Source organism: Gekko japonicus, unplaced genomic scaffold (assembly GCF_001447785.1).
Source record: "Gekko japonicus isolate JY-2015 unplaced genomic scaffold, Gekko_japonicus_V1.1 scaffold332, whole genome shotgun sequence".
NCBI lineage: Eukaryota > Metazoa > Chordata > Lepidosauria > Squamata > Gekkonidae > Gekko > Gekko japonicus.
In genome coordinates, this window is record NW_015177015.1 from 424,870 (window position 1) to 438,894 (window position 14,025).

The window sequence follows — 14,025 nt, forward strand, 5'->3', positions numbered from 1 at the left end:
ACAAGTTTATTCAGGGCACAGCCCCCCCTCCCCCGTGAGGACAGATCTGCCCATCCCCCCCCCCCCCAAATAGCTAGCAATCTAAAACAGTCCAGTGGAGCCTGAGCAGTGGGTGTTACCTTCTGACACACTTCCAGTGATGTCAGGGGGTGTGGCATATGCAAATAAATTATGCAAATAAGTTATGCTAATGAGCTCCTGCACCTCTTTTTCTACGAAATGACCCCTGCTAATCATAATTTGTTAGCAGAAAATCAGTCTTTGTATGCAATGGAAAATTGTTTTGCTACTGTGCGTGACTCCACATCAGTAAGTACACATGATTGGAAAGTTTCTATAATGATTCCAGTTAACCTGCCTCTGTCCAGAGTACAGTTGGGTAGGCTGGTTATTTGAATGTGGAAACCACACCAATTTAAATTTTAATCTGTCCAAAGTCCCTTACTTTGTGACTGATACCTAAACCTTGTCAGCTGATGTGCATAGTTGTCCTTGTACCCTCAACCCAGCAAGGCACTATATGTCCAAACAAGTGTTTTTAAAAAGCAGTGATTGTGCTGCTGCTTTCCTCCAACTGTGTATCCCACTGAACCACAAGCCACTACTTAAACTTGGCATTGTCAGCTTGTGGTGCTCAACAGAAGGAGCTCCTGGAAGAAAAATAGCTGGCTAGACAGTAGTGACCCCAGTGGATGTTGGCCATCTTGCTTACAGTGTTTGAATATACATGTACATCTCTGGTTTTATGATGAGTTCAGTGAAGCTGCACTTTAACTTTTCAGCAGATCTACAACCAAGAGGGCCTCAGATACATTCAGAATTTTTTGAAGAGGATGAAAGTGACACCTTCTTCAAATGTATTTCAGTGTATGTATCTTGAGCATGCAAAGCAATGACTTAAAAAGGGAGAGATTCTGCCCATATGTAATTCAGTCGGTGACCACTCTGAGGCTGTCCTAACCTGTGTTTAATAGCAGCTGTGTAGAGAACTTGTTAAAGTTAAGCTTCTGATTATGTTGCATCTACTTTCCTTCATGAATAGAAGAATTTACTGTAGTGCTCCACCCATGTCCTTTTAAAACTGACAGTCACTTGCACGCTTGAAGCTAAACATTACTTCTGAGGCCAAAATGTGCTGTAATATTGCAGAGCTGGGGAGTCAAATTTGAGCAAAACTGCTATTAATTTGAAGAGATTGGCATTGGTTTGCGTATGAAAAACTGCTAAGCTGGCTTTGCTGCTCAGCCAGTCAAACTTAATGTGTTTTCTTCTCATCGTTAATTTATAGGAGCCATTTACTGTTTTGGTGCTATTAAAATGTATTCACAATGAAATACTGAGTGCTTCATTTTAGGTAAAAATGAGTGGGACAATAAATAACCAGATCCTGACCTGTCAAATGCAGTAGTTTTATTTGCTTTTAGGAGCTAGCTGACTGTGGGTGGCATCTAAGATTTCTCAAGGTGGACTACGTGGGTAGATCAACTTCAGACATTGGGATGAAAGGAAATAAATATGCCTTAAGCTTGACTTTGAGTATCCTTCTTTCTTACATTTCAGAAATTCTGGTTGGATATTAACTACTACACTTATCCTCTCTATACTGGTGTTGCTCTGGATTTGTTGTGCGACTGTTACTACTGCTGTGGAGCAATATGTTCCATCTGAGGTAACTTTGAACGTCCAGCATTCTGCTGCATTATTCTCATTAATACCTGGAAACATGAGGGTATTTGGAGGGGAACGAGGGTACTTCTTGACATGTGAGGTGCATCTAACAATTCTCTTGTTAGTTCATATAAGTGGCAGTTCAATATTGTGAACAGACATATTGGGTTTTGATCAGTTGTTCTGTAGTAGAGTTCTAGAGTACACTTGTTCTGTAGTAGAGTTCTAGAGTAACCATTAACTGTCTCACCAGCTGATACGATTTCTGAAGGCAAATTTGAGATTTTAGGGGTTATTATGCCAGAAAACAAAAGGTAACCAGGATGTCATGGGGGTGAATGCTAGCAGTGGAAAGAAGAAAGGCACCTGGTACACTAGTTTCTGCTTGCTAAGGGGTTCTTCTTTAAATATGCTAGATATTGTTTTATAAATACAATATTTAAACATTCAGCATTTGTCTTAAAGCTGTGATTCAGTCATTCCAAGAAATGTGGATAAAATAGTACAAAGTATCTCAAAAGCAGAAGGCACCTTGGTGGTGGAAAGTGTTGTCGTCACATGGTAACCCTATAGGGTTTTCAAGGCAAGAGACGTTCAGAAGTGGTTTGCCATTGCTTGCTTCTGCGTAGCAACCCTGGGCTTCCTTGGTGGCCCCAAAACCAAGTAGTGACCAGGGCCAGCCCTGCTTAGCTTCCAAAATCTGGTGAGATCAGGCTAGCCTGGGACATCCTAATCAGGGGAGCAATATATGACCCTTGAAAAAGCAATGGTGTTTAGTGTTCAAGGGTAAGGTATGCTTTGAGTGTCACTATTGTCTCTTAAGAATAATTGGCTTTTTCACTCCCTAAATACTTATTTGTGCACAAAGGAAAGAATTCTGGTGGGTGAGCTAAATGATTGTATTTTGTCTGAAATGCCCTACACACTGATGTTTGGTTTTTCTAGAAGCTGAGTATCTATGGAGACTTGGAATACATGAATGAACAGAAGCTGCACCGATATCCAACTTCTGCTCTTGTGGTGGTTAAAGGCAAAACTGATGAACAGGAAGCAGGACCCCTTCCAGCAAAAGTTAACCTGGCTCACTCAGCAATATAAATAGCTTTTCAAAATTAATTTGGTTGTCTGACTCTACAACTTCTGTCAGCTCTGGTGACTTTTTCTAAATAAGGACTAGGGTGGGGAGTTCAGCTTTCAGATGCAAATAAAGTTACCAAATCAGTGGAGGCTCTACTGTCCGTGTATTTTCCACTAATGAAAAAATTCAGATGGTGGGTGTAGGTTTGTGGTGTATGCACACTTGTTTGCAGCTTTTTTTCTTACCAAAAATTACAAATATTGTCTGTACAGTGAGGTCCTGGTATTTGCATATGATGGCCATCTGTTAGTCCTTCAGAATGTATATTTGGAATCCATTTCAAAAAAATATAAGGAATCTTCGGTGGTCAAAGATGCCTGGAAGTTGACTTCTCAGCTACGGATAGAACCTAACATGTAGAGCTGCTTGTAAAAACCTTTCTGCCTGGTACAGCCTGTGTTCCATGGAGAACAATCAGTTTCTTTCTGCACCTTGTCAACTACCAGTACTATAGGTCAGAAGTAAAATTTTAATAAAATTCCACGTATGTCCAGTTGGAATTCTGTATTGTATTCCTTTGAAGCAAGCTCCCAAAGTGGTTATTTAAAATTAGGTTATATTATTTTTCATATTTTCTCACTTAGATTTGCTGGCTTTCACATCTTAATGTGATTACTTCACTTCCTGAAAACTGGTTCCTAAGCAGAAGCAAAACTGTAAGCAAACAGAGTATTGGCCACCTCTGTGTTCTAGTACTAAATTGACCACAATGTGTGTAGTGTGTGTGATGCTATCTTCACCAACACTTTTTTTTTTTGTATTTTGCGTGTGTCTGCACCTGGAAGACTGGTTGACCTCTGGTGATTGACCCCTAATGGGCACCTGGAGGATATTCAGAGAAGTGGCTGAACAAAGCCTGCCTTTGTCCTCCCAACTTTGTATTCCAAGGAAGTCTCCCATCCAAGTACTAACCACAGTCAACTCTGCTTAGCTTCCAAGATCTGATGAGATCAGTCTTGTCTGGGCTATCCAGGTTAGGGCTTCACCAACACTTCTTGAAACTGAGGTCATGTGTTCTTTTTACAACTTAACTGGAATACCTCAATAGTTTTATAAGAGTGAACAAATGTCTTATTGAATACAATTCTGTAAATCAGTACTTTCCATGAGAGCTTTCAAGTTCCTATTAGCTTGGTTTGCTTTTTAAACATAGTTCTTAATGGGAAGCACAGAGAATTTGTGCCCAGCATTATGCACATGTGCTTCTAAAACGTTAATTCGCTCTTTGGCAGGGAATAAAATTGTATTAGGAAAGATTGTGTAATTAACTCTGGCATCATAAGCAGAGTTACTCTAAGCCCATTTACTTCAGGGGGCTGAGAAAGGTGTAACTCTCCTTAGGGTGGCTCTGTTGCTCTTCTGAAGTCAGATGAAAAAAAAGAGGTAAGCAATTGTAACTGGAGAATTTATGATGGTCTAGATGCAAACCGCTAAAATAAAAATCAGATGGAATTTTCTGTTAGTGTTGTTATATTGGAAGAATCTCTAAGTATAGTGTAAAAATTGACTTTTATAATTTAATTTTGAAAGTGGGCTTTTCTATTTAAATTAGTGCTCCCAAAAAGCTGTAATAGGATCCAAACAAATTATTGCCAATTTCTTATCCGGGCTCTACATTGTGTTTTCTAAAGTCTGAGAAACAGGCAGTACTCTGATTCAACCTGTGAAATAGCTGCTCTGAAGCAACTTCTGCAGTCAATTGTGTCTCACTATTACATGGTAACTTCCACAATCTCTGTGGTCTTGGTTTTTTTTAACATGCAGGGGTGAAAGATACTATGCAGTGATTATTTCAGCCATATTTACTTTAAACTATACATTATGTTAGGATTAATTTAATTTCTGACTCTAATTTTGTGTGATATATCTGCTTAATTGTGAAAACTCCCTAACTATAAGTGCACAGGAGGTGAAATGGACTGAAATTAAGATGTCTTAACAGCATGAAGTTATGTTACATTGACTGTTGTTAAAATGGAGGGGCTCATCAAGATATTGTGGTGCTTGTTTCTAGACTTGTAGCTCTTTATGGCAAACTTGAATAAGAATCTATTTAACATTGTTCAATAAATCCATGCCTCAAAGAACTAGCTGCTCAGTTTTATAACATGAAGACTTTACAATCTGTGTAGCAAGTCTTAACTTTGAGATCATCATATTCCATTGTGAGTGATCTTAGAAACAGCTCTGAAAGCTGCCCTTTGCTGGGATCCAGATCAATCAGGTGAAAAACACTCTTCCATATGTATGGCGATACCAGTATTCAGATTGCTTTTAACATTAAAATATCCCATAACTTCTAGACACTCACTGTTATTTCCTATGATTGCACAGGACAGCATCCCGGTCCATTTTACTGTATAAATCTCTAATATAACAGTGTTACGAGGTAGCTCTCAGTTCTGATATAGAACCACAAACTTATCTCAAACTGCTCTTCACAGTCCCTGAACTTTAATCCGCCAGCTATGTTGTGTTGGTATGAGGGGTGGAACCAAATCATAGAGGTTTGTTTTTTTTAAAAAATGAGACTTAGTATTTTGGCTCCAATGTGAAATTTGGTTAGCCAAGTTGCATTCCTACGTAACAATCACCCTAGCAATGTGTGACGACGAATATATAGCACCCAGATCAATATTTCTGCTCATATTAGATCTAGCAGGTTATGTCATGCCTATCTGTAGGACAGTGAAGCGGGGCCACCCACAAGCACAATAGGAGCTTGCATGCTCCGGAGCCTTCCTAGATAAATCAGTAAATATCTCTGTCAATTTGTAAAATTCCCCACCCCTACCATGACCTAATGAGAAGACAACATGCTCAGTGTGTCCAAAAACCACAGAATATTGAGGGCACTTCAGTGTTGGGGATGTGTGTAAGAATTGGACTGGTTGAGGCCTGACCCACAGTAGTATATTCAGGGGTGGAAAATGGTCGGTAAAATCAGTAAAAGTCAGTTTTTTAAAAAAATTGGTCAGTAAAGTCTATTTCTTTGATTTTTGTGAATGCAGTTTGTGTTTTTCCATTTTCATTACTGCATTTTTGGGGAAACATGATGACTTCCCAGTGAAAAGACAGATTGTTTTCAGTTTAGTTATGAAGTACTTTAAGGACTTTGTTCCTAAGAGTAAAAGTGGTTTAGTGAAATCTTCCACAAAGTATAGAAACATAATTAACCTCTTAAAACACGAGACAATGAAAGTAGAGGTGATGGATATTGTGGAATTCGACATGGCACAGCTCATGCTAGGAGTTGAGAAAGCAATGGAAGAAGAGGACAAGGGGAAAAATGCTTGTGGAAGCAGTGCAAAAAACTGTTGAGAAACTAAAGAGTTCCTGAATAACTTTATTCATTTATTTATTCAATTTATACCCCACCCTCCCTGCTGAGTGGGCTCAGGGCGGCTTACAAAGAGATTAAACATATAGACAGCTGTGCCCTGTGGGACCTAGTTTATTTAATTATTAATTATTCAACTTATACCCTGCCCTCCCTGCAAAGCAGGCTTAGGGTGGCATACATTCATTAAAACAAATTCCATAATATATAAATAGCAGTTAAAATCCATTAAAATCCACATACAACAATTCAGTTTCAGTAATAATAATAATAATAATAAGTGCTGTCAATGGTTTCACTAATTATGCAAGGCAGCATACTCTTTATAAGTTTTTCAGTTACTTGTGTGATGTTCTTCACACAGGCCGGCTATCACAGCAGAGAGTTGGTGGTGATAGTGGGGGCGGCTCCTAGTTGAAGGCCTGGTGGAAGAGCTCCATCTTGTAGGCCCAACGGAACTGTAAAAGGTCCTGAGGGCCCTGATCTCTTCTGGGAGCTCATTTCATCAGTACGGAGCAACAACTGAGAAGGCCCTAGCCCTGGTTGTGGCCAGCCTGGCATTTTTAAGACCTGGGAGGCCAATTTTGTGACCCTGAACACAGTGCTCTCAGGGGAACGTGTGGGGAAAGGCGTTCCCTCAGGTATGTGGGCCCCTGACCATAAAGGGCTTTAAAGGTAAGTACCAGCACCTTGAAGTGAATTCGGTATGCTATCGACAGCCAGTGCTGGATGTGCTCCCATATAGTGAGGCCCATCAGAAACCCGGTTGCAGGATTTTGCACTAGCTGTAGCTTCTGGATTTGGGTCAAGGGCAGCCCCATGTAGAGAGCATTACAGTAGTCCAATCCTGAGGTGACCATTGCATGGATCACTGTCGCCAAGTCATTGCATTCGAGTAAGGGAACCAACTGCCTAAGAACACAAGCTGCAGCCCAGCAACTGATGAGCAGAAAGGTACGGGTTGATATGGATTTCTCCTGATGTTCCCCTCCTCTCATTGGTCCCTTCTGACCCCTGGGAAGGGTTTTCTCCCATAGACAAAAAGGCACATGGAGTGTGTTTGGGGGCGGTACAGTGTGGAAGGAGAAAGGTGAGATCCGTCCCTCTTCCGCCAGCAAAGCTACACATCCAAAAGAAGTGTGACCCTCCCCCCCCCTTGTTACTGCGATCCCCAAGCCATGTAGCTGTTGCAGATTCACTCCAGTGCTGAGTTAAATGTGGAAGAAGCCAATTGTTTTTACTGTTGTATTATGGGCAAATTTCCCAATTGCTTATACAAGTTCCCATGAGTCTTCATGGGCTTTAACTTGTAGGATTCTGATGCTAAAAGTCTTGTATGTGCTGTGCTGTTTACCTTGTAATCAATATATATGAACAAAAGGCAGAAATCCATTTTTAGTCATCGTAGTAGTCCCTTTTAAAGCACAATGGTTTCTAATCCATGTTAGTGAAAACAAACTCAAGGGAGTAGCATTTCTACCAGAAAATTAAAGATAAGAACATTAAATGGCCAGCCACTTTCCTATGAATCTGAAACACAGTCTTCGTCAGTCGTATATCTGTCTCACTTCCATTGGCAGGGATACCTGTCTTAACTATCCACCAGGAGTCAGGATGCAATTACTTAATCATCATTTGTGTCCTTAGCCATAGAGACAGTTGATCTGGTTTCACGTGTTCACATTGACTACCTTTATCAGGTATGACTGGGATTAGAATGACCCTTGTCTGTTTCTCCTTGGTAACCAGGTAACCCCACCTCAGGAATGCATTTAGTAGTTTGGTCTCCTAATAAAGTAAAGCAGTTTCAAAGGAGCTCTTGCTATACCTAGCAGCAAAGTCTGAACACTGATGGAAGACTTGTCAAAACAGCTCCTAGTTGCTTTGCAGTGAGCAGGAGGAAGATGAATAGAACTCATCCCCAGGTATAAAATCATCCATCACCTTTGAGAAGTGATTTGTAATTATTGTTTTTAGTATGATCAGCCACTGGGTTTTTTAAATGCTGGCTTCAGTTGGTTCCTACGAATTACAAGAGTAACACTGATCTCAAATGAAATAATATTATCTGCATGTTTCACAAATACGGAAAATGTTTTTTAAAAAATTTAAAATCTCTGTGTGGTGACATACATTCTGCAATTGGATAGGGATGTGGTAAATTTAACTTACATGCTGTCTCTTTGCTTTAAGGTTATGCATGTTCTCTGTGTGTTGTCTTAGAGATTTTTTTCCTTACCATAAGGTATGAATTTTATTTTTATTAAATACAGAATGCCGTTTCACTGGGTTCAAGAAAATCCCTCTTTGCTGCTACGAGAGGTAATTAGTACTTGTCCTCCTACAAAATATTTCTGTAATATATAAAAAATAAAGGACACACAGGCATGTTCAAAAAGTAGAAAATAATTGAAAGATTTAAAGAATGTAATATACATATAAATTACCAATTAGTGTTTAATAGTTTGGTCTAAAAATGGGCTAATTATAGAAGATGTTATAAACAAAATGCCTTTCATTCACTGAGAAGTAGCATTCTCTAGGCAGGAGATCTGTGTCTAGAAACGTCATGAAACATACCTAACTTAATCTTTATGCTTTAGTTGCAGCATTTGTCAGGGGTTTTCCACCTCCATTGAAATGGTGGAGCAGAGGCCGTATGTATGACAGCAGTGAGAAACTTGGAGGGAATGTTTGTTTCAGAGTATTTCAGAGCAGTTTGCTTATTTCTGTCGGCATCTTTTGTCTTCAGTCTCCACATTTCCTAGTAGAAAAGTTTTAGAAAAAAGAGTCCATGGCATTTCACGACAGCTAATTCTTAAACATCTCATAAAAGGATGGCAATGATAGATTTTTGAGACTCTAAAGGCAAATATGAGCCTTGTGGGAGAGAGGGGAGAGGAACTGGTGAAGGATTACAAGCAGCTGCTAAGACCTAATCCTCCCTCAGTGGCAGCTTCACAAAATGGACTAATTTATTTATTTATTTATTTATTATTCACATTTCTATCCCGCCCTCCCCGGAGGCTCAGGGCGGCTTACAGGGCATAATGCCAGATAAAACAGTAAAACAATACAAAAAAACAGGTGATCTACGAGTGGTCATCTGTGCATTCACACCGATGGGTCTAGTGCGCCTGCGCTGGACCAGACCAGTACTGTAGCAAGCTCTTTCCGAAGGAATCTTCGCGCTCGTTCCCTCAGGCAGCAGCAGGAGCCCAGTGCGCATGCCCAGAGGGACGGGCGCGGACATCCCCTCAGTTCCTCCAAAACACCGCCGCATATCAACCTCCAACAGGAAAGTAGAAGCTGACAGCAGCGGGGAAGGAGGGTGGGTGGTGTGAATGCTCAGATGACCACTCGAAGATCACCAGTTACTGGTAAGCAACCTGTTTATCTTCTTCGTGGTCTCTGTGCTTCACACCGATGGGAGATTAGCGAGCTATAGCCTACCTGGAGGAGGGTGCTGGCAGGTTAATGCTCAGCCGAAGACAAAATGCGACGTCCCATGTCAGCCTTGCTGTTCCTTCGGACGTCAATGGCATAATGTCTGATAAAAGTATTAGGAGTGGCCCAAGTTGCAGCGTTACAGATGTCGTGCAGTGGCACTCCTTTGAGAAAGGCAGTGGATGTCACAAGAGCTCTGGTGGAATGAGCCCTGATAGGGCCAGGCAGCTGTCGTTTCGCAAGCAGGTAGCATAGCCGAATTAATTCCACTATCCACTTAGACAGTCGTTGCGATGTAACACGACTTCCCAGTCTTGAGGACGCATATGAAACAAATAAATGCGGATCTCGTCTGGTCGGCTGCGTCCGTTGCAAGTAAAACAAGAGGGCTCTCTTAACATCCAACGTATGAAGCAGTCGGTCCTCATCCGACGTAGGGTTTGGGAAAAAATCTGGCAGTACTACTTCAGCCTGCAGATGGAATTCCGAGACAACTTTAGGTAAAAACGAGACGTCTGGCACCAAGCGAATCGCGTCCGGGAGGACGGCAAGGTAAGGTGGGTCATGCCTAAAAGCCAACAACTCTCCCACCCTCCTGGCCGACGTGAGGGCGGTCAAGAAGGCTGTTTTCCAAGCCAGTAGGCGTAACTCACATGAAGCAAGCGGTTCAAAGGGCTTTCGAGTCGGCGCAAGACAAGGGGCAGGTCCCAGGGGACAACTGGAGATTTAACAGGAGGATAAAGTCTCAACAATCCCTTCAGAAAACGTTTAGTAACTGGATGCATGAACAGTGTGCATCCCTCAATCTGAACATGAAATGCCGATAGAGCGGCTAAGTAAACACGCAACGAGGAGTGGGAGAGTCCCGAGTCAGCTAGGGATAGTATAAACGAAAAAACTTTCTCCAGTCCAGCTGAAGCTGCGTGACGTGTATCAGTTCCCAGGAAGGAACAAAATTTCTTCCATTAACTGTCGTAATACCTTCTTGTGGACGGTTTTCTCGAATTCAATAAGACGTGAGCTATACGCGTGGAGAAGGTTGAGAAATTATTCGCCACGCCGTCAGTTTCAGTTGTTTGACGTTGTGGTGCAGAACCGGTGAGTCTGGAAGACAAAGTAGGTCTGGGGCAAAGGGAAAGTGATGAAAAGTTCCCTGAGATAGTTCCAGGAGCGTGGAGAACCAGGGCTGTCTGGGCCACCAAGGCGTCACAAGAATCACGTCTGCATTCTCTCTGAGAATTCTGCGAACCACTCTGAGTAGCAGAGGCAGGGGAGGGAACATGTAGAGATGTTGCTTGGACCAAGGATAAAGCAGACCGTCCCCTAGGGACTGTTCGTCGTAACCTCCGCGGCTGCAGAATAGACGACACTTCTTGTTCTGACTTGTGGCAAAGACGTCGACTTGGGGAGTCCCCCACTTCTGGAAAAGAGGAAGGAGGTAACGATGGCTTATCCCCCATTCGTGTAGGCTGAGTCCAGAGCGACTTAGATGATCTGCCTGCACGTTCAGACGTCCTGGTATGTGAGTCGCCACTAGAAAGATATTGTTGGTTCTGCAGAGGTCCCACAAATCTATTGCAAGATTGCAAAGGCGCATGGATACCGTACCTCCTTGCCTGTTTATGTACGAGACTGCCGTGGTGTTGTCCGTCAGAATGGTAACGCACTTTCCCTCGATTAAGGGGAGGAAGCTTGTCACCGCGTGGCGAACTGCCAGAAGTTCTAAGTAATTGATGTGAGGAGCTACCATGCTTGCGTCCCACCTGTCTCCGATGGAGAAACCCATGGAGTGGGCACCCCAACCCTTCATCGAAGCATCTGTAGTAATGGTGACTTCTGGTACTGGAGGGTGGAAAGGAGCTCCCTGGAGGAGATTTTCTGGTAGAGTCCACCACCTTACTGCATCCCTTATGTGGGCAGGAGGTGCAAGTGTTATCGCGTGAGCGTCCCAAGACGGATTGTATTTGCGTAGAAACCACAGTTGTAAGCGCCTCATCTTGAGCCTCGCGAAAACCAAGACTGCCGTCGTTGCGGCCATGAGACCTAATAGTCGTTGGATGAGGAAGGCTGTGGTCGTGGGCCCTGTGCAGAAATGTGTGGCAAGGGAAGTAATGTCCTTGGCTCTGTCTGGGGGCAGGTATGCCATACACACAGTGGAGTCCAGGATGGCCCCTATATACTGTATCCGTTGTACAGGGCAAAGATGTGATTTTTGTAGATTGACCTTCAGTCCCAGGTCGTCCAGGAGGGACAACGTGTCCGTGACGTTCAAGGTGAGAGAGTGTTCCGACGGAGCGACCATAAGCCAGTCGTCTATGTAGGGGTAGATGGACACCCCTTTGAGACGTAGGAAAGCCGCCACTACAATCATCACCTTCGTAAACACTCAAGGGGCGCTGGAGAGGCCGAACGGAAGGGCCGTGTACTGGAAGTGTTCTTGGCCTATAGCAAACCTGAGGTATTGACGGTAAAAGGGGTGGATATTGAGGTGAAAGTATGCGTCCTGCAAATCCAGGGTAGCCATCCAGACCCTCTTGTGGAGTAGTGGTAAAATTTGTTGAAGAGAGACCATACGGAAGCGGTGATATGAAACGTAACGGTTCAATCCTCTCAGATCTAGAATAGGTCGAACTCCACCGTCTCTCTTCGGCACTGTGAAATAGCGGGAATAGAATCCCCGTCGCTGGAGGTGAGGTGGTACAGGTTCGATGGCCCCTTTTTGCAGAAGGAGGGAAACCTCTAGAAGGAGGGGGGAGGGAGGGGTGTAGACTACCACAGGAGTGTCTGGACTCTGATGGAATTGAATCTTGTAACCATGGGTCAGGATGGAAAGGACCCATTGGTCTGATGTAATGAGACTCCAGGTCTGCAGAAAAGGGAAAAGGCGGGTGGATGCTGACTCGGGACAAGGAAGTCAAAAACCCTGCTTAGAAGGCTTCGTTTGCTTTCCTCTCGGTGCTTGTTGTGAGGCACCAAACTTAGATTTCTGATAAGCCGGTTTCTGGCTCCCAGAATATGCATGCGGTCTCCAGCGTGATTCTGGTGATTGATGCGACGAATTGCGCCTCTGCCAAGGCCTGGACCAGGTACGTGGTCTGTGTTGTTGTCTTGAAGAAGACGACACTCCTAACGCTCTGGAAGCTTTAATACTTTTATCCAACTCCTGCAGAGTTGCGTCAGTGTTGGCGTTAAAAAGTCCTTGCCCATCGAAGGGCATATCTTCGACTTGGGCTCTAGTGTCAACTGGAAGAGAAGTACTACGCAACCAGGAATTAGCTCTGCTTATAGCTGGCATCATAGCTGGCATCATTGTATTGATTGTTACTGTTGGAATCCCTCCATCCACACCAGGTCGGTCAGTGCTAGCTTTTAAAACATTTTTATTATCATCAAGCCATTTCCAAGGAATAATTGTAGCAACACATTCAACATACCAAATGTTGAATGTGGGTGGTCTTGGTCCTTCTCTGGGATCTCTATGCCTGGAAGTGATATCATTGCCTATGGCACATTGCAGGAGACGTGCTATCATTTAAGGAAAAACGCTATGGTTTTTCCTTAAATGATTGATCATCCCCCCACACAAACAATGTGCCCTGCACTATGACATTACCTCCGGGTGATGTCATTGCGTTGGGCATGTTGGCGCAAACACAACACTTTGGGATGGGGTTCCCCCGCCAGCTGGATCAGGGCCGGCAGATTGGGGGTTGTGAAAGCGGGCAAACCCCTGCCCCTGGCACCCCAACTGTCTGGCTGCTGTGGTAAATTGCCTAAAAGTGAACAAATTTAAACTAAACCCTGAAAAGACAGAGGTGATGCTGGTTGGGAAGGTGGAGATCTTGAAGGATATGATGCTTCTCACTTTTGATGAAGTTCAGCTTGAACCACTTAAGAGCCTTTGTGTTATACTGGATCTAACTTTATTACTGGAGAAGCAAGTTAATACAGCTGCAAAAAACACTTTCTACCAACTCAAGCTAGCCCAAAAGATGGCCCTTTACCTTGATACTGGATCTATGCACAGTAACATTGAAAGCAGACCATAGCTTCAAAAGCAAACTACTGTAATGCACTGTAGATTGGTCTCCCCTCAAAATCAGTTTGGAAACTCCAGTAGGTGCAGAATGCCGAAGTTTGGCTATTATCTGGAGCTAGATATGTATTCCATTCTGCAGTCACTCCCTTCATGGCCTTTCAACCTAGCCTATCTCACAAGGAGACTGTGAGGATAAAATGCAAGAAAGAACAAGTTGTGCCACCTTGAGCTCCTTAGAGGAGGAGTGGGATTAAAATGCAACACATAGAAGTTTGTCACCTATTGTCAGGTAACACTGTGCTCCTGGTGAAATGAGCTCCATTAAACCTTGTGCTCCATTAATACTTATGCCACAACAAATGTTGTTAGACTTTAAGGTGTTATGCTATCCCT

General features: G+C 43.1%; 1 protein-coding gene across 2 annotated transcripts in view; it reads left to right on the forward strand.

Annotated features, from left to right (window-relative positions):
- Window positions 1-3,611, forward strand: part of TMEM59 (transmembrane protein 59) — a 10,107-nt gene extending 6,496 nt beyond the window's left edge. Inside the window, exons 6-8 of one of the 2 annotated variants that reach the window (XM_015427701.1) lie at window positions 783-867; window positions 1,561-1,669; window positions 2,614-3,611. In XM_015427701.1, coding sequence (XP_015283187.1) covers window positions 783-867; window positions 1,561-1,669; window positions 2,614-2,766 — 347 coding nt within the window. In that variant the 3' untranslated portion in view covers window positions 2,767-3,611. The remainder of the gene's footprint in view (window positions 1-782; window positions 868-1,560; window positions 1,670-2,613) is intronic. The other variant, XM_015427702.1, reaches the window with a different exon arrangement.
- The last annotated feature ends 10,414 nt before the right edge of the window (window positions 3,612-14,025 follow it).